The sequence below is a fragment of the Dioscorea cayenensis genome, chromosome 15, assembly GCF_009730915.1.
Source record: "Dioscorea cayenensis subsp. rotundata cultivar TDr96_F1 chromosome 15, TDr96_F1_v2_PseudoChromosome.rev07_lg8_w22 25.fasta, whole genome shotgun sequence".
Taxonomy (NCBI): domain Eukaryota; kingdom Viridiplantae; phylum Streptophyta; class Magnoliopsida; order Dioscoreales; family Dioscoreaceae; genus Dioscorea; species Dioscorea cayenensis.
In genome coordinates, this window is record NC_052485.1 from 7,827,920 (window position 1) to 7,848,492 (window position 20,573).

At 36.8% G+C, this 20,573-nt stretch overlaps 1 protein-coding gene across 2 annotated transcripts; it reads left to right on the forward strand.

Annotated features, from left to right (window-relative positions):
* The first annotated feature begins 153 nt into the window (after nt 1–153).
* On the forward strand, nt 154–20,279 carry LOC120277397 (alpha-mannosidase I MNS4). 2 transcript variants are annotated; one of them, XM_039284228.1, is made up of 17 exons: nt 154–381; nt 2,189–2,308; nt 2,667–2,759; nt 2,999–3,085; nt 4,386–4,476; nt 5,519–5,574; nt 5,744–5,816; nt 14,136–14,245; nt 15,180–15,230; nt 15,948–16,036; nt 16,168–16,249; nt 16,329–16,442; nt 16,679–16,758; nt 18,185–18,320; nt 18,567–18,637; nt 18,716–18,950; nt 19,507–20,279. In XM_039284228.1, exons 1-17 carry the CDS (start codon nt 262–264, stop codon nt 19,756–19,758), a joined length of 1,860 nt encoding a protein of 619 aa, XP_039140162.1. In that variant the 5' UTR covers nt 154–261; the 3' UTR covers nt 19,759–20,279. The 2 variants fall into 2 exon arrangements, with proteins under 2 accessions (XP_039140162.1, XP_039140163.1); XM_039284229.1 differs by lacking the exon at nt 154–381 and adding an exon at nt 806–1,081.
* The last annotated feature ends 294 nt before the right edge of the window (nt 20,280–20,573 follow it).

Sequence of the window (20,573 nt, forward strand, 5' to 3'; positions counted from 1 at the left end):
CATTTTCATTAAGTTAAAGTTTTAGAGAAAAAATGGGGATTTTTCAAAATTTTGGGATAAATATCAACATTCACCAAAGTTTAGTACATTGATTGCTCAATAAAATTCAAAACTATAAATATTTTTATTTAAATAAAATAATTCCAAAATTTCTTGATAATCTGGAGTGACTTTAAACTCCAGCACGGCATCGAAGTTTCTCAGAGATCGTTTTCTCGTTGTGGTCGCCGCCGGCATCGTCCCCGGCGGAGATCAATCGAGATGCGGCGCGGGGGGTTGGCGCTGGTGGCGCTCCTGATCGTCTTCTCGGCTGCTGTTCTCCCCATCCTTGTTCTTGCCGACAGCGTTTCCCACTCCGAGGCCAGGCTGCTCCGGGATGAGGTATCAATCGATTGTTTTCTTGTTTGTTTCCTTTCTCCGCGTAATACATGATGATATGATGGTGCTGCAGATGAATGATCTCTGTCAGCCTTACAATGTTTAGTAATCTGAGAGAAAGATGTGAATTTGTGCTAATTTCAGTGATATTTTTAGAAGATGATACTTTTGGATGTTAGATGCCGGGTTCTTGCTTCTATTATCACTCTATATGCTTCCTTGTTTGCAATGTGGAGAAGTGTAATTTTTGTTTCTTGATTTGGCTATGACTTGTTGATATGGTGATTTTCATGTTGTTAGGAACAAGTGCTTTGTTTTTGTTTTGGATCTTTTGAGTAAATGAGGATTACTGTAGAATACACCAATGCATGATGTGCCTGGAGTTCTTTTTGTTGAGTCAACCTGTTAATACTTTCGCTTTTGTTGGTTGAGCAATGAGAAACAATTTGGACTCTAGCTGTGGATACGAACGAGAACTGTTTCCCTCCTTGATTCAAAGGCAGAACCGGGATGTCTGATCCATAGGAGTGTACTTTAGTCCTTCCAGTTGATTGGCAAGAATTCAAATGCAGTAGGATGTGATTCACTGAGAAGAGGTCCCTTGGTACTAGTCTAACTGAAATTGTGGTCTTGACTGATGAGCAAGGGGGAATTTCCCCCTGCAGTAGTATTGATTCTTTTCCAAGGCTTACCACAATTATGAGTAAGTTTTTTGTGTTGACTTTTGAGGCTTTCCTTAATGGCATTCGTCTCTCTGTTGGTAATTTTGTCTTTCTTTCTTTGTTTGTGCAAACCCTAACTGGCCTTTGTCCTCCTAACTATTGAAAATTTCCAGCAATCAGAACTTTTCACCATGAGCTAAGGTTCTTGAGTGAAAGGAATAGTAACTCACCTTCTAATTTGGTAGGCACCCTGAACATTTATGGTGCAGTCTTGTCCTCATGACCTTATGTTGGCTTGTGTATAAAATCATATAGCTTAATGCTGATGCTGACCTCCTTTTGTGAAAAAGAAAACAAACTAATTGTAGAAAAATCGAAGGTTTTGATTAAAATAGCACAATTACTTTTGGTGGGTTCATAAGAATCTTTCTAGTTTGATGCTTATTTACACTTTTATGACTGTAAGATTAAAAACCAAGTATTTGATTGGATCTGGTGATATTCTTTAAGATTTAGGGGATGAAAGAAGCTACTTTAGCTGATACAAGTTGTAAAATGATTTATGGAAGAAAAATTTTCTGAGTCTTTCAACAAAATTCAAAAGGAAGTAAGGACTTCTTTTGGTTTCTGGAAGATGAGTACATGTTTTCTTTTGTTTTTAAACTTCAACTGGGTTCTGGAGTCTAAATTAATCTGCACAAATTTAATGCTGAGTGAAACTGGTATAGGGTGTCTAGCAAGTACATAATCCTTGATTCCCTTCAACAGAAATATTCATCTGAATGCCTTGAAGGAGTTTCTAAATTTTGATTCCTATTGATAGGTCCTGCTTTGAGGACATTGTGTGGATTTCTTGGTTCATGCTCCATTTTTTGTGGTCAATTTTTATAATATTCTGAATTCTGGATAATGATAGCAAAATATGTTAATTTTATTTTGAAGATGATAATTCCTTATTTGTTTGGTTGCTCTTATTTTATTGATGAAGGATTGTTTCCATCGTTGTTGAACTTTGAATATAATTTTCTTTATCTGGGCTTCTATTCATATCATTAATCTTTCTTATTTTCCTTAAAGGTGAGAATTTCTTCCTTGCATATTTGCATATTATTTTCTTTTATTATTGGTATTTTCTTATTTTCTACTAGGTACGGGAGATGTTTTATCATGCCTTTGATGGGTACATGGAGCATGCTTTTCCACTTGATGAATTGAGGCCTTTAACTTGCAAAGGAGAGGACACACTTGGTGGTTATGCATTAACCCTCGTAAGGCTAATTGTATTGATAACAATGAGCATTTCCCTCTAATGGTTTTAATTTATGTTTCTGACCTTGAATATGTGCTTTATGCCAAGTTTGTTGCCAAGATTTAACAACATTTTGTTATTGATTGAGCCTTACTAGTTCTGCGAGCATGAAATCAGGATTTCTACTTAGAGTTTGACAGGATAATCTTTAACTCTTGCATTTCACTACGTGCTCAACTAATGTGCCAACAGTTGTTGAATTTCTGCTAGCATTTAGGATCAAATGTGTCAGTCTTTTATATTTGTTAACTCGACATGATTTTGTTTTTGTTTTTTTTGTTTTTGTTTGGTTATTTGATCATCATTTAATTGAACAGATCGATTCATTGGATATGTTGGCCTTGCTAGGGGATCATGAACGGTTTGCTGCAGCTGTTGAATGGGTCGGAAAGAATGTCCGGTTTGATATTGTGAGTATAATTTCTGTACGAGCTCCATAATTGGTCATTATCTTTCAAGTCTGATGTTTAATTTGACAAGGCTTTATGTGTATGGAAAGAATCCTTATTTATTTAATTTTTTTTTTCCATTTATGTTTTTACTCATGATAGAGTTTTTTGCGATACTTTGTACCTTGTAGACATTTGTGTATTCATTAATGGGTGTACAATGTTTCTCTAACAGTAATCTTTGACTTTGACATGTGCAGGACAAAACTGTCTCTGTATTTGAGACCACAATTCGCATTCTCGGGGGTTTGCTATCTGCTCATCTCATCGCCAGTGATTATGCCACGGTAACTGCTACCATCAGATGGATTTTAACTTGATTCAGCCCTTCAATACTTACGCTCTTTCCACTCACTGAATTGAAATGATGTTCTGTGCTTTGGTGTTTTGTTGCAAATAAGGTTGATATTGCTTTAAGTGCTGCTTTTAGTTTTTGCTTCTTAAAAATTTGCACCTCCAAAGTTTGGTCTTCATTAAAGGATGACTCATTACGCCCATGCCTCCATATTGATATCAATTATGCGCTGGGCAATGATAATATTAAGCTTTTGTACTATTGACCATCCAAATTCATTGCCATTTTCTAAACAACCATCCTATTTCAATGTTTCCTTTCTTATCAGTGCTATTAACTGTCCCTGAGGCAATGCCATTACTAACAATTTTTCTCTTAATAAGTTCATGCATACATTGGTAGACATCCAGACGTGGTTATCGGCACAATTACTGATGGGCTTTATTTCATTTGATTGCCATTAGTGTCTAGGCAACCTACCTTACAAATGATATTGCAGTTCTCATAGACCCTCTATGCCTGTAAGAAATTTGAACAGAACATTAAATAAATTGATTTATGGTCATGTTCCTCTTTTTGCATGCCAAATATATATTGTTGCTTCGCCATGCATTGTGGTTTCATCGACCATGGTTGTCAAATAGATTTTATTCCAGTAAGCCTCTGCCTGCTGTCGTCCCAGTTGATAAACATTTTGCTCTCACATTTCAGTTTTTGAGCAGGTTATAATCCTTTGAGATAATAGATACTATTCAGCATTTTCTTGTCATTCAACATCATATGTGATCTCATGTGCCCCTCGGGATTATATTTATTTACTTAAATATATACATATGAGTACTTTCACCAACGATTGTCATTCGTGCCATCATGAACTTGTTATTGATTGGCTCCTTTTCAATGATCGTACAAGACTTTGCATGGTAACACTTATACTTCAATGTTACAGTTCATCAAATATTTCACCTTGATTTGGACTCTGATTGCTTCTTTTTGATACCCTTAATCTTCATATTATATGTATCTTCTCACCTTCCTTGGGGCTTATTTACAGAAGTGGCCTGGGCCTGTGACATCTCTTCGTGTTGAACTAATTATGCCTTCGCATTACCTTTTTATCATTTTTCACCATAAAGACACTTCACATAAAAGGAAACATAAGAAGACAAGGTTAATTACAATTTGTAATAGAAAATTCACATTTCTTTGTCGTTGTTATTGTGTTTATTTTGTCATTTTGAGGCCTTCATTTGTATTTTTTTTTTTTTAATTTCTATGGATTTTGCTTTCAGGGTATGAGAATCCCATCTTATGATAATGAATTGCTTCATTTGTCAGAGGATTTGGCCAAAAGGTTACTGCCAGCATTTGATACTCCAACTGGTAATACTATTTGTCTACTATTTTTTTGAAACTTTAAGGAAGAAACTTACGAATATAATCTGCAGAACAGTAGCATTACATTTTTGAAAATTTTTAAATACTAAAATGTGTTCAGTTATGCATTTCATTACAGTTTTTAGTTCCGATAATCAGAGGTTTACTTGGATGATTATGCAATAAGAATGTTTGAGCTAGAACTCTAATTAAAGTTGCGTAGTGTTACTCATGGTCTACCTGCGATGGACACCTTTACTATGGCAAAGAATGGAAATAAGAATCAACTTGTATAATAAGAATCAACTTGTATAACTTGGAGTATTGATGTTTTTGTACCGTTTTTATGATGAGCTTCCAATTTGTTTTTCCTATTTCTAGTTTCCATTGTTTGTATGTTCTCAATTGATTTTGATTTGTCTATCATAAGTGAAAAAAATTGTGAAAGCTTCAGATTGGAAAGAACAATTGGGACTCTGATTCTAGGGAGTTGAGTGTTTAAAGGAGCTTGAAAATTGAAACCCAACAATTATTTTTCTTTGATTTAGGGCCTGAAGGATGCCCATGACCTTGAAGTCTGAAGACAATACGGGTGGAAGTTTTGGGTCATTCTTAGTCATTCAGAAGCAAAATTATACAACTACAATATTGATGTTCATATTTATTTCAAAAAACCTGGATGCTACAGTTTTTGTGGTCATTTTTAGGCTGTGCACATCAGTAATTATCAGTATATGAATATTATGAATCTCATTTACACTCACAAGTTATTTTTCTGATTGACCTCACTTTTGTAAGCTTCCTGTTTCTATTGCCCAATTTCTTGAGCTGAAGCTTGTCTAGATAAGCCTTAACTGTGATATGTATAACATTTTGCTGTTGTCACTTCTGCAAAGAATTTCAAAGTCATAATATGTTTTACCCTTTAGTTTATGGTATTAACAAGTGAGGTCCATGATTTGTCATGATTGCACTTATTGTGTAGTTTTTTTTGTCTTCCTAAGTGATCTTAATTAATTTTGGTTTATTAAAAAAAGATATTTTGCAGGAATCCCATACGGATCTGTCAATCTGTTGCGTGGAGTGGATGAAAATGAAAGCAAGGCAGGTTTCTAAAATTCCTTTCTAACAAATTCTTAGAAAAAATTCTGACAGTCTTTATTTTTATTACGTACCCTGGTAAATTATCTTATAGAGTGAATGGTTTTGGTTTCATTGGTTTGACCAGTCACTTTCAGTTCAAGTTCTAATATGTGGAAAATATATTCTGCAGATAACATCAACAGCTGGTGGTGGTACTTTGACATTAGAATTTGGAGTGCTGAGTCGTTTGACTAATAACCCCAGTATGTAACTTACGCTTGACATATCCTCCATGCATATACAGTTTTCATCATTATGTATTTCTTTGGTTTCTCAAATATATGCACCTCTTTTGTGACATATGTTAGTATCTGTTATGTACCGTATACATCTACACATTTCATAATGCATGTTGCATGTTGGTGACTCTATTAAAGAAAACAGGATCATCATTCTAATCTTTTCTGAATTCAAACAAGAGGATTATAATTTCTATATAAAATGCTTGGTGATAAGTGGCAAGCTATTATTGAATAAGTTGTTTTTTTTTAAGGAAAGAGGGGAGTTTTCATTGAATAAGTTGTTGAATTGTGTTATTATGCACATGTGAATTTTACTTATCAAAAAACTTCGGCTACTGAACTGTAGTTTTATTCTCATATTTGCTATGTAAGTAATCTCCTCTAGTTAGTCATTTTATATGAATCTCACATGGAGGTACATATCTAACTAACAAATAACTGGACATGCAGTTGATATGTATGCACAATAAAATTTACCTCCTTTTTATATTTTCTGGCATGCTCATTGCACATAACATTTTGGTCTTGTTTTAGTCAAATTTATAAGCAAATGTCTTCATTTGTTAACATCTTATCTGAGAACAGCTTTTATTAGTAAGAAGATAGCAAAATGGGCAAAATATAAGCAACTTTGCTTGGAGTTCATAAAATGAGGACGGAGTGATCCTTCATTAGCTTGTTTGATTAGATCATAGCGAACTTTGTGAACTATCGCTTTGTATATCCCATCACTCAATGTTAAGTTTGCTGGATTCATAATTTGTGTACATTTACCATAGTATCCCTGAGGGTGATGCCTTTGGTTGGGTTAGGATGGGCTTGGTTGTTTGAATTTTTTTTTAAGAAAAGCTTTTTCTGATTTGACCAGACTTTGATTTAATTAGTATTAATGAAAATAAATATTTAATGTTAAGGCAAGATTATTCTTTTCTAATTAATTATAGATTTCTATTAATATTACTTTAAAAAATTAATTAGTATAATTCTATCCCAACTTGGGGTGTTTGGTTAGAGGTTGTGGGATATCCAGGGCTATCTCCAACCAAACAGGCCTAACTGAATGCCATTTAAATTAGATGTATTGGGATTACTTCCATTTCATTACACTTCTGATTTTGGCATCATAGTCTCCTAATGGGATGATATGTAAATGCATGCAAATACAGTTAGTTCCATTATAAATAAACATTTGGTCTTCTCAAATGAGATATGAGTGGAGATAACTGCATATCTGTGATTGACTTCCCGCAAATGCACGGGGTCGTCAAGTAGTACTCTGTGAGTGACACAAGGGTCGTATTCCTCGGGCCCAAGGAGCTACCTTTACTTCTTTTTTACTCGTTGTTTAACCTATCAAATCGCGCTCACAAACACTAAACCTACTAAGGATGCTAAGACAAAAATGAGAAGGTGTCTACTTGCCACAATGAGAAGGTGAAAATCCAAGGAGAGTAGATGGTCACTGATGCGGATTCCTTTGCGCTAATAAAGTTAGAAGGATGCTAGAGTTGCAAAGCAAATGATAGTTCAGTCCAAGAGAAATTATAAAGTAGGTTACCGCGACGGTCACGACAATTAACCCCTAATCCCATACAAGTATTGGCTTGGAATCTCTTCCAACCAAATCCTCCTACGATTGCATTACGACCATGGAAATCTCTAATTAGGACTGATACTCAATACCTAGGTCTGATCTTAATGGTTGGAGGGGTACAAAATACCCGATGGTCACAGTGTATTCATACATGAATCCCTATCAAGCTAAGTGTGTCTAGCATAAGGGCTTAGGTTACGCAACCAAGTGCAACCTAGAAGTTGAACTACAGAGTTCTCATGCAATCTAACACATCAAAGATCACAAAGCTTAAACCACGAAACAAACCAAATACATTAAAACAACGCAAAGCATCCAACTAGACAAGTTCACCCCAAGGTTCATTGGCATCCGGTGATCTTGGGGTCATGCCGGTCATACAAGCAAATACAAGAGATAAGTTCATGGAAACAACTACAATATGCATAATGAAACTCCCTCAAACAATGGAAGCAAGATGATGAGAAGGATGCCGTGGAAAGCTTCCACGGACGCCACTATGGGAGCGGCTTCCCTCGTCATCTTCAACTCCCCAAAGATGAGATCGGTGAAGATCTTGCCTAATAACGCATCTCCCTTCGATTTCCTCCCTTAAAATCACTAGATTTGGCCTTCTTTTGCCCGGGTGAAGTTGCCTCCTCCTAGGGCTTCAAAGTCTCCAAAAAGAATCCCCCTCATTTGCCCTAGCTGTTTACATAAAAAGGGGTCCGCCCGAGCCTTACATGCTATCTCATGATAACTATATACATACCCTATCTCATGTCTCTTGGCCTCTTACATGCTACACTTCACTTAGAGCTAAAGAAAAGAAACAAAAGACCCAAAAACTCTTAAATGATCATTAAAGATGGAATTTAACAACCTAACACCGGAATCAAAGCAATGGGTTTGCCAGAATGAACAAGGTGGAAGTTTTGTGACAAAAGTCTACAAAAAGCACTAAAGAAGAAATAGAACTTCCTTTTAAGCACCATAAAGAAAAACAACTCACATCTATCATTCCTTCAAGCTAGGAAGTTCTTAACAATAAATCATAGCTATTATAGGTTAAAATAAGCATGCGGAAGTATGAAATACCCAATCCCCACACCTAGAGTTGTACATTGCCCTCAATCTATATAAATGAGTAGTAAATGGTGAGGAATAATAATAGGAAAGAATAACGCAAGCAAAGGGAAGGGTATAAAGAAAACTGTCCCATTTCATCGATGAGGTTTTGCAAAATACGCACGAGCATGGGGTAGTGGGCTTGTAGAGGGTGGAAGGAGTGGAACTCAAATCCTGATGTTCCTACAAAGAAAAACGAGCATATCACATCTCATATTTGGACGAATGGGGAGGAAACAAACAATTATCAAAATAAGAATAACAGGAGTTTAGCAGGGAATAACCCCTTGCTAACTACAAAGCACAAAACAACACACATAAACGCACAACAAAACACAAAACAATAAAGTAAAAGTCATGAAAGCGCTACTCTCAGTTTGGGTGATGTCCATCTATAGGTGTTGCAGGCGTCATGGATGTGGTGAGGGCAGAAAATGAGAACGCCCGCACAAAAGAAATAACCTCGCGCATGTCCCTCGACAGCTGCCTAAGTACCTCAAGTGTCTCCTGATGTCGGCGCCGAAGGGACTGGATCTCGCTCTGAATTTTCTGAAGGCGAAGCTTAATTGGTGGTGGGATATCATCTTACTCAGACTCTGAATGTGATGGAGGGTCAGGGACACGGTTGCCCATGACCGAATACTAAATGAGGATAAATGTGTAGTCACGTTTCTCCACTACTTCTATAGAAAATACAGTGGACATCCCAAAGGGTGTAGTATTGCCGACGATATGCATGCTCAGTGTGTGTGCGATCAACCCCATGCCTCGAATCATACGCGTGATGTATGGTCTAGCAAGATAGATCTGAGGTGTGTAAAAGTCCCTTGGTACACTAGTAAGTTGGCAAAGAGGTGCCCAAGGTGGATCGGGTAATGCTTGATAATGCTATATACATTATGAGTAGATCGGAGTGAGTGGCAACCCTTGTACTATCACTCTGACCCCTAATACCTCGACTCAGGAGTCCATGAATAGAACGGTGTGTAGGGTCATGAAGCTAGAATGCTTTCCTAGACTCGTGCGTCCGCCGACCCGAAATGATGTTCCAAGACTTGATATGTGTCATATTGGTCAAGAAATCCACGAAAATTTGGCGGGAAGGTGTGTTCACGAACTTTTCATCATAGAACCCTAAGTAACACCCAAGTTATGTATCACTCATAGTGCGCATCACCCCAAATGCTTGGAAAGTCACCCTGGACGGCTTGATTGTTTCAATGGTGCTCAAGACTTCTAATGTAAGCTCACGGTAGGCCGGTTTCTCGATCGAGAACACTTTGTCCCACCCGTTGTGGGTAATCAACTCAAAAATAGTTCGGCCACGCCTAACGTTTCAAGGTCGTTCCATTCAATTGTCCGGATGACGCCAAAAGGTTTGGTTCTCAAAAGATCATAATGAGCCTTGTGCTGTGGTTGTGTGAAGCGTGGTTCGCCGGTAGGCGCTTTAGTCTTTTCGATGCAATTTTTTTGTTCGGCATACCTACAAGTCACAAGACACAAGATTAAACCAAATTTGCACAAAACAACACTTGGGAGACTTCAATGGTGTCATACGACTATAAGGAAGTCAAATGGCACGAAAATTTTTTGCAAGAGTCTCCCTTGTACATGGGTTTTTGAAAATTTACTAAAGATGGCAAAAAGCTAAAAAAAATCGCCACAAACCACAATCCCTCATTCAATCACAAGATTTAAACTCAAAGCAAGAAAATCCACAAACAAAACTCAAGTTTAAGCTCAACCTTGTATTAGAGCTTGAAAAGCTTAGGCTAAAAGATCCGGCGAAAAAGTCGGTGAAACTCCAAATAAATACCAAGATTGATGTTGCAAGGGGTGGCAGAGAAGATTAAAGGAGAAAAAATGTGGAAAAAAAGGTGAAGAAACGAAGAAAAAAAAGGAGAAAAGAGAGGGCTGGCAGCCCTGCCCAGCAGCGCCCAGATCCTTGCGGCCTTCTTTCCCTTGCCACTATTCACTTTCTTCTTCCCTAGCTCTCTCATTTTTTCTCCTTTTTTCTTCATTTCTTCGCCTTTTTTCCTCATTTTTTCTCCTCTAATCTTTTCTTCCACCCTTTGCAACTTCAATCTTGGTATTTATTGGGAGTTTCATCGACTTTTTCGCCGAATCTTTTCGCCTAAGCTTTTCAAGCCCTAATTCAAGGTTGAGCTCAAACTTGAGTTTTGTTTGTGGATTTTCGTGCTTTTTGAGTTTACATCTTGTGATTGAATAAGGGATTGTGGTTTGTGGTGATTTTTTTTAGCTTTTTGCCATCTTTTGTAAATTTTCAAAAGCCCTATGTACAAGGGAGACTTGCAAAATTTTTTCGTGCCATTCGACTTCCTTATAGTTGTAGGACATCATTGAAGTCTCCCAAGTGTTGTTTTGTGCAAATTTGGTTTAATCTTGTCTTGTGACTTGTATGTATGCTGAACAAAAGAGTTGCATCGAAAAGACTGAGGCGCCTACCGACGAACCACGCTTCACACAACCATAACAAAAGGCTCATTATGATCTTTTGAGAACCAAACCTTTTGGCGTCATCCGGACAATTGAATGGAATGACCTTGAAATGTTAGCCTTGATCGAGACTATTTCTTAGTTGGTTACCCACAATGGGTGGAACAAAGAGTTCTCGATCGAGAAACCAGCCTACCGTGAGCTTACATTAGAAGTCATGAGCACCTTGAAACAATCAAGCTGTCTAGGGTGACTTTCCAAGCATTTGGGGCGATGTGCACTATGAGTGATACACAGCTTAGGTGTTACTTAGGTTTCTGTGATGAAGGGTTCATGAACACATCTTCCTGACAATATGACACATAACCAAGTTTTAAAACATCATTTTGGGTCAGTGGACGCATGAGTCTAGGAAGGCATCCCAGCTTCATGACCCCGCACACCGTTATATTCATGGGCTCCTGAGTCGAGGTATTGGGGGTCAGAGTGATAGTACAAGGGTTGCCACGCACTCCGATCTACTCATGATGTACAACATTATCAAGCGTTACCCGATCCACCTTGAGCACCTCTTTGCCGACTTACTAGTGCACCAAGGGACTTGTGCACGCCTTAGATCTATCTTGCTAGACCATACATCATGCGTATGATTCGAGGCATGGGCTTGATCACACACACGGGGCATGCATATCGTCGGCCATATTACACCCCTTGGGATGTCGAATTTATTTTCTATGGGGCTAGTGGAGAAACGTGATGACACATTTGTCCTCATTTAGTATTCGGTCATGGGCGAGCGCGTCATTGACGCTCCATCACATTCAGAATCTTGAGTCAGATGATACCCCACCGCCAATTAAGCTTCGCCTTTAGAAAAATCAGAGCGAGATCCAGTCCCTTCGGCGCGGACATCAGGAGACAATTGAGGTACTTAGGCAGCTGTCGAGGGACATATGCAAGGTTATTTCTTTTGTGCGGGCGTTCTCGTCTTTTGCCGCCACCACATTCATGGCGCTTGATGCACCTACAAATGGATATCACCCAGACTAAGAGCGGGGATTTCATGACTTTTACTTTATGTTTTTGTGTTATTGTTTGTACTCTGTAGTTAGCAAGGGGTTATTCCCTACTAAACTCCCGTTATTCTCATTTTGTTAGTTGTTTGTTTCCTCCCCATTCGTCCAAATGTGAGATATGATATGCTTGTTTTTCTTTGTAGGAACATTAGGATTTGAGGTCCACTCCGTCCACCCTCTACAAGCCGCACTACCCCACGCTTGTGCGTATTTTGCAAAATCTCATCGACGAAATGGGGCAATTTTATTTATACCCTTCCCTTTTCTTGCGTTATTCTTTCCTATTGTTGTTCCTCACCATTTAATGTTCATTTATATACATTGAGGGCAATGTAAAATTTTAGGTGTGGGGATGGGGTATTTCATACTTCTGCATGCTTATTTAACCTATGATAACTATGATTAATTGTTAAGAACTTCCTAGCTTGAAGGAATGATAGATGTGAGTTGTTTTTCTTTATGGTGGTTGAAAGGAAGTCCTATTTCTTCTTTAGTGTTTTTTGTACACTTTTGTCACAAAACTTCCACCTTGTTCATTCTAGCTAACCCAATTCTTTGATTCCGGTGTTAGGTTAGATTCCACCTTCAATGATCATTTAAGAGCTTTTGGTTCTTTTGTTTCTTTTTCTTTAGCTCTAAGTGAAATGTAGCATGTAGGAGGCCAGGAGCCATGAGATAGGGTATTTCTATAGTTTCATATAGTTTTCTATATATTAAAAAAATAAGAGTATACCAGTATTCCTCTGCTAATAAAGCATTAATGCGTATATGTAGACATATAATCGAGTAAGTTGGGTGTTTCTTGTGCCTAATCAGCATGTGCATCCTTCAGAAAGATTTTGTGCAGTCTACGTTAGCTGGACTTTGGAAAAAAAAAACTAGACAAGTTCACACATGAATCCCTATCAAGCTAAGTGTGTCTAACACAAGTGCGTAAGTCATGCAACCAAGTACAACCTAGAAGTTGAAATACAGAGTTCTCATGCAAATCAACACATCAAAGATCACAAATCTTAAACCATGAAACAAACCAAATGCATTAAAACAACTCAAAGCATCCAACTAGACAAGTTCCCACCAAGGTTCACTGGCATCCGTTGACCTTGGGGTATAGCCGTCCATACAAGCAAATGCAAGAGATAAGTTTATGGAAACAACTACAATACGCATAATAAAAGTTTCTCAAACAATGGAAGCAAGATGATGGGAAGGATGGCGTGGAAAGCTTCTATGGACGCCGCTATGGGAGTAGCTTCCCTCGTCGTCTTCAAGCTCACAAAGATGAGATCGGTGAAGATCTTGCCGAATAATGCTTCTCCCTTCGATTTCCTCTGTAAAAATCGTAAGGTTTGGCCTTCTTTTGCCCGGGTGAAGTCACCTCTTCCTAGGGCTTCAAACTCTCCAAGAAAGAACTCCCCCTCAATTGCCTTAGTTGTTTACATAAAAAGGGGTCCGTCTGAGCCTTGCGAGCTCCATGCAGGCGCATGGATGCCCGTGAGGCTCACAGCCTAATTCTGGTGCTACAGCATTTTTGTTCGGTAATCAGCTACAGTACTTTACTACAGTAACCGTCTACAATACTGGTGCCGAAATCTCCAGTAAGCCTCACGGGCATTCATGCGGGTGCATGGAGCCCGTGAGGTTTACAGCCAAACTCCTGCAGCTACAAATGATTCTTTCGATACAGTGCCCCCGCTACAGTACCAGACCAAAAAACGCAGTTTTTTGATGCCGATATCTTCCTTATTGCGTTCTTGAGCTTCTCTTGGCTTCTTTAGGCCTATAACACAAATAAAACCAATTTAAACATTAAACAGGCATCGATTCAATAAAAAAAGCATGCTAACACGTATCGAACTTACATATAAACACATACATTTAGGCACTTATCAATCTGTCACACAGGGAATACAATGGCTCAATTTTATATCCTGAATTCAAATTTACTTGATTTCTTTTTCTTTGCAAGTTGTTTACAGATGCATTTTTTATTTTGATGGAACTTGGTGTGTCATGGATAACTCATTAACCATAATGTCTCCGCAGTTTTTGAGCAAGTTACAAAGAATGCAGTGCGTGGTATATGGGCTAGAAGATCAAGAATCAACCTAGTTGGAGCACATATCAATGTTTTTACTGGTGAATGGACTCAAAAGGTTAATTTTTTTAATTCAATCTATGAAAAACTCTTGCTTGGGTAATATGAAATTTTAAGTCATTACACTGGTGGGCATCTGCAAAATGTGGTGTTTTATACCACTTCGGAAGGAAGAAGAGTGTCAGTTATTTGTTGTATTTTCAGACATGGATGGTTCAAAATTTTAATTTCGCTTAGATTATCTTAACCAATGTCTTACGCAGCCTTGACTTCCGCCAATCTTGAAGAAAATCTTAAACCTTGCTTCATCAGTTTATATAAGTTGATTGAACATTGACTTTATTAATACTAATGTAAATAAATGCTTTGTGAATAACTATAAATAGGAATAACCTTCTTAGTAATTTTAAATAAATAAATAAATTTAATAATTGATTAATATTTACAGGTATTAACTATTAATACATATTAATAGTTAATTATAAAAATATCTTAATTTAGAAAGTATTTATTTTAATTGGTATTGATTAGGTAAATCTGTATCAACTTTACGCTTGCTCCTAACCAATTTCAAACTTTAAAAACCTTATTCCAACTTCTTCCATTCCTTACAAAAAACTGTTAAGAATCACCAAAGTTACCTTCTTGTGTGCAATGATGCTTCTTATCCTCAAACATGATGGTTTGTGCTTAGTTGAGCAGCTTGTCTGTTAGAGAACTTCTACATCTAAAAGTGGGATGCTATCTCATTGAATTCTGCCTATGCAACTACTCTGGTGGATTAGATGATTTTGACTGAATTTAATTTCACTTCTTGGAAAATAATTTCTTCTGTGTTAGTTAAAAACTAAATTCATGTGAGCTAACACTGTTATATACATATTTAATTATTATTATTATTATTATTATTATTATTATTATTATTATTCCGTGCAAGTGGTTTCAGAGTGGCATTGTTTCTTAGACATTCCGCTAACTATGTTTATGTGCAGGATGCTGGCATAGGTACAAGCATTGACTCCTTCTATGAGTACCTTCTTAAGGTAAGATGTTTTCTTTTACTCTGTCATTTTCATTACTAGTGAATGATCAAGTTGGTGAACTCTTCACATTTCTCCATTCTCTTCTCTTCTTGAGACTATGAAGTTCATTTTATCTGTGATTATCAAGTGATTAGCATCAGTAGGGACCCTTGCCTTACTGCTGATGTTGTGCATATCCTCCTGAAGCCATGACTGTGTCCAATGGATTTGTATGATGCTAATCAGAAACCAATCTCATTTCTTTATATTGTTAAAGTTTTCTGTTTGTCTTGTTGAGGTGAAGTGTTACATGAAACACCTTACTCATGGAGATCTTATTTTCATTCCAAATTATTCTTTTGATTTGCATACCCCCACTAACTCTTTTTTGCTTTCACATTGTCATACGCTTCATATATTTACTTCTACATTATTTACTAATCCATTTATAAAGTTCGACCATTTGCTTATTCCTTGCATATGCCATTTTATTTTTAGTTAATTTCATGTTTTCTCACTTACCATCCACCAGCTTATCATATCCTTCATCTGTTTTTTTATTCTAAAGTTTTCCTTGATTGTTTTTTTTTTCTTTTGGCATTTGTTTCATTTTTTTCATGGGTATTATTCCATGTAGATTGAGTTTTACTTCCTATTTTTACTTCTATTTCACTTGCTACTGTTGCTTAATTTGTTGCATATGGCTTGAGTGGTATGTTTAACAACGTCCTTTAACAGGCTTATTTATTATTTGGAGATGAGGAGTACTTATTTATGTTCCAGGAAGCTTACAAGGCTGCCATGCGTTATCTTTACCATGATCCTTGGTAATGTTTTTATGAGTTTATTCATGGTCTTCTGATGTGCAATCTGATGTGCAATGAAGATGGTGTGCTAGTGACTCTTAAACATTTACTTCTTCATTTCTGGTTGACTTAATACTTAGATGTTATTGCAGGTATGTGGAAGTGAATATGAACTCGGCAGTAACTGTTTGGCCATTATTCAATAGCTTGCAAGCATTCTGGCCAGGACTTCAGGTTTTAGTTTCATTTATCTCACATTAAACTATGTACTTAATTTCTGTGATAAACAACTTATAACAACAATGCTTTGAAGGTGTTAGCCGGTGACATTGATCCAGCAATGAGAACACATGCTGCCTTCTTTAGTGTATGGAAGAAATATGGCTTTACCCCAGAGGGATTTAATCTGGCCTCATTTGTTGTTCAGGTATTTAATTGGTTGTGAATTTCAAGTCTCTATTTTCATGAATAATTAAAATTTTCTTGCCTTCAAAGCTGTAACAAATTAGTGCCTTTTGAAAAAGTATAGTTTGAGGAAGATTGTGCATTACATGATTAACATAGAAATCATACAGAAATGAGGCATGTAGTGCCTAGGATAAGTTTCTAATCGTTTGTTAGATAATGTATTCATTTCTCCTTTGAACATTAATTTTGTTCCAGAATGGCCAAAAGAGCTATCCATTACGCCCAGAACTGATTGAAAGCACCTATTGGTTATTCAAAGCTACAAGAAATCCGAGGTCTGCTTCTCATCTTTCAACTAATATAAATTTTTGTTTCTTTGATATCTTGCATATTGGGTTATACTTTAAACTACACATGGGGGAAGCAATAATGTGGGCATTATCAGTTAATATTCCATTTTGATCAATTTACAACACTAGTTGGAGAATCATCAATTCATGTTCAGGTAAAAAATTTTATTGGTTTCTGGAAAGCCGGTCTTTGACTCATGATAGTTTTTCCCCATGAAGTTTAAGCATTGATACCTCAAATATTCCTTATATTGTATGGACTTGACTAGCTTTTGTTTTGCAACATTTTGTTGCACAATTTCTTTTGATATTTTATGTTTAAACCCTATAATCTCCCCTTGAAATAAATAGATTTATTTAGGACCAAAGCCAGCAGTTGTCCTTCAAATGGACATGATTGTTGATTTTGGACTCTCAAGTAAAAACAAGTTCTTTTTTGCCCTCGAAAGGAGCATGCATTGTTCAATTTCTTCCACCGGTTACTGTGAGCCATGTGGCAAGAATCTAGATAAGTGCAGACATAGTGACTTATGTGGCATGCCATGCTGTCAACCCTACTACATGTCATGTCGTGTGTCAAATTATTTTTTAAGTGTTAGTGCTGTATGCAATCTGTGTTACAACAGGATTTTTAGTAAGTCATGGTTATCTCTATGTTTATCCTAGTTTAATTTAAAAGGTTAATAATATCTTCTAGGTAATGCTTGTATAACTCATACCTTTTTTTCTTTCTATGAGAGTTGGGTATCTATTATTTGGTAATATGAACACGACTTTTGAGTTTCTAGATCTATCAACGAATTTCTGGTTCTCTTCTTTGCCTTGTTTGGTTTGTTTTGCATCTAACAATGTGGCCTTAAAATAATTCTTTTTCAAGTGCCAGGACTAGCTCTTAAATTTGTTTAGATATAATTATGTTTAATGGCACCTGGCATGCCATGTGGCAATGCCATTTAAGTTGCCACTTCACATAACTAGGGACCTACTGCACAGCTCATGGATGCTGCCGAAAAGGCAAAATTGGATAATTTATGTTTAGTTGGAGGACCAAAATTAACATATTATGACTTAATGAATCAAAATGAACAATTTCATCAACTTGAAACACAAGTAACAGTAACCCGTTTGTTTATATTTAATTATTTATTGGACAGTCATGCCGTAAAAATTTTAAATTGTGTTGTTGCTTAATGTGCTTTGCAAATATTTTATCAGTTTTGGATTTGCACCATTCCTGACAGATCCCATTTGACCTCTGATTATTATGCAACAATTAGGAGCTTTTTCCTCATGAACATTGACAAGCATGTGCATTCTGTTCAATTTCGATTTAAAAAATTCTCAAGAGTTTTGTTTCAACATCCTTTCATGAACATTGACAAGCGCAAGGTTTAAAACTTATCCTTTGCAGGTATCTTGATGCTGGCCGTGATATGATCACAAGCATTCAGTATGGTGCTCATTGCCCTTGTGGGTATTGTCATATAGAGGATGTGGAAACTCACAAACAAGATGACCACATGGAGAGTTTCTTTCTTGCTGAAACTGTAAGAATTTGACACTGTGGCACATGTCTAAGATAAAATGATTGATGCTGCCTACCTCAGTAGATTGTCCTGGACTTAAAATTTGTCTGAGATGTGATCAGTGGTCATAACCACCCTGATCCCTGATCTGATTTGCAGTCCTGGATGGTTCCTAGGACATTTTCTATAGCATGCAAGATTACATAGAAATAAATTACTTGTCTAACATGTTTTTAATTCTTGTGCACTAACTGGCCTCTGATTCAGGTCAAATATCTTTGGCTTCTTTTTGATTTAGCTGTTGGTCCAGACAACATTGTGGAGAATGGCCCATACAAGTAAGCAAATGGAAAATTCAAATTTTTAAGTTTGTAAAATCATGAGAACATAACCCACGGAATATGCAATGTGTGCAGGTATATATTCAGCACTGAAGGTCATATATTGCCTGCTTCCCCTCAAATATCCCTAGCAAGTGAGCATTGCTCCTACTTGGGATCATATTGCAGAGCGGGCCAACAACAAGGATATGGAACTGCTGACATTTCTCTAGATCAACGGGAGACAAATGATACTGAACATATAAGTTGGGATCGTTCTATTCCTCATCCCAAAATGCATGACTCCTTTTCAACCTCAGGTTTTATAAAGGTATATGTGTTAACATTTATATCATATTAACTTTCAGGAAATTTAATGGTTTTCTTTTTCATTTTGGAAATAGACACTTATAGCAGCAATCCTTTTGATAAGAGATATTCCTATGTAAATGATTGTATTATAGATATTTTTCGTATTGAGTTTTGAAGCACCGGAACCAATACCATCCTGATGTTATATCATTGCTGCTGCCAGATAAGTGATAGAAAATGCAGATCAAATGATATCCTCTATGAGTTGTTTTGTACTTGTAAATGGCATCAGTACCAATCTTGGATGGCTAAGCATAGTAGGCATGCATCTCTGGATGTGTTTCATTTTTGCCTAAATATAGAAATTGTTGCTTTGTTTTGTGACTATGCAAATGGATCGCGAACAGCACCACCAATCAGCAATCGACATGCATATGACCCTTTTTTGGTATTTCAGATGGAATATATTTTATTTCATTTGGATCATTGTACTTCATGATGGTTTCCTATGAATCAAGCTTGTACTGTTACATCTACATCATTTTGATCCTTTTTTTTCATACTATTTTTGGCAGGGATTTTGTCCTGGGCTGACTCATTGGCAGAAATTTGGTCTGTCATACACGGAAGAGCAAGGCCAAAGTCAGGAAACTGACTCCCAAAGTCAAAGTCAAACTCGCTCTGTTTTTGTAATCGCTAAACCAACTCCTAAACAATCAGTGATCAGTCATCAGAATGACCATCATGAAATCGAAGAATCAAGCCAGGATTCAGGGAAACTCTCATCTTCTTCAGATAATGCAGATGCACAAGCTGTTGATCAATAAAATACGCAACAAGATGAAGATTAGTCATGCGTGGATCACCTGTTGAATTGTATGTTCCTACACCAAGATCAGATGAATGATTTGTTTTGAAATGGCTGAGGATTAGAAGCAGTTGGCACCAATGCCCTACCAATTCCCTCCCTCAGTGTATCAAAGCGTGCAGTTGACATTGTCTTCGGCTATTGCTGCTACCCTTTTAAATTGGATTTGTAGATGTATGGTAATTTAGCAGGCATCACCTTTGCGGTCAAAGTGTAACTGTTCATTTCATTCAAGTGATTGCCGGGTGAATTAGAGGATGCAGAAAGGTTTTGGTCATTACATCATGAGCTAGCAAAAGGATATTGGGAAAACTAGACTTATGTTTTATTATATTTATTGCATTCTTTTAGTGGTGACGTTTCTAGATAGTATCTATGTTTTCCTTGTGATAATTATCTGACATTATGACCAAAAATAATTTTATTTATCACATTCAGGAAGTGAGGAATAGAAAGTTGGAAACAAAATCTGTTTGTTTATGAGGTGATTGCGTTGTGAATTGATCTCATGGAAGCCTGGTTGTGCTGAATGTTTTCAGGCTTCTTTATTGTTTCTTTTTCCCCAGGTTTTATTCATTTAATCCATATTCAACTTTAGTTTATTTTCCCATCAAATTCTGCTCATTGAGGAAAAAAACCGATATTTTTTTTAATGTAAAAGAAGAGGAATTTTTAAAACATATTTATTCATAATTTGATGTTTCAGAATGGGCAAGAGTAATTCTATATTTATGCCTAATATTGTTGTATTTGGCAAACTTTTAAGGTTTGCTT

Coding starts and splice junctions, on each gene's coding strand:
- LOC120277397 (XM_039284228.1), top strand. CDS start 262: ATGCGGCGCGGGGGGTTGGCGCTGGTGGCGCTCCTGATCGTCTTCTCG. Junction 15,231..15,947: donor TCTATGAGTACCTTCTTAAG/GTAAGATGTTTT, acceptor GTCCTTTAACAG/GCTTATTTATTATTTGGAGA. Junction 18,638..18,715: donor GTGGAGAATGGCCCATACAA/GTAAGCAAATGG, acceptor CAATGTGTGCAG/GTATATATTCAGCACTGAAG.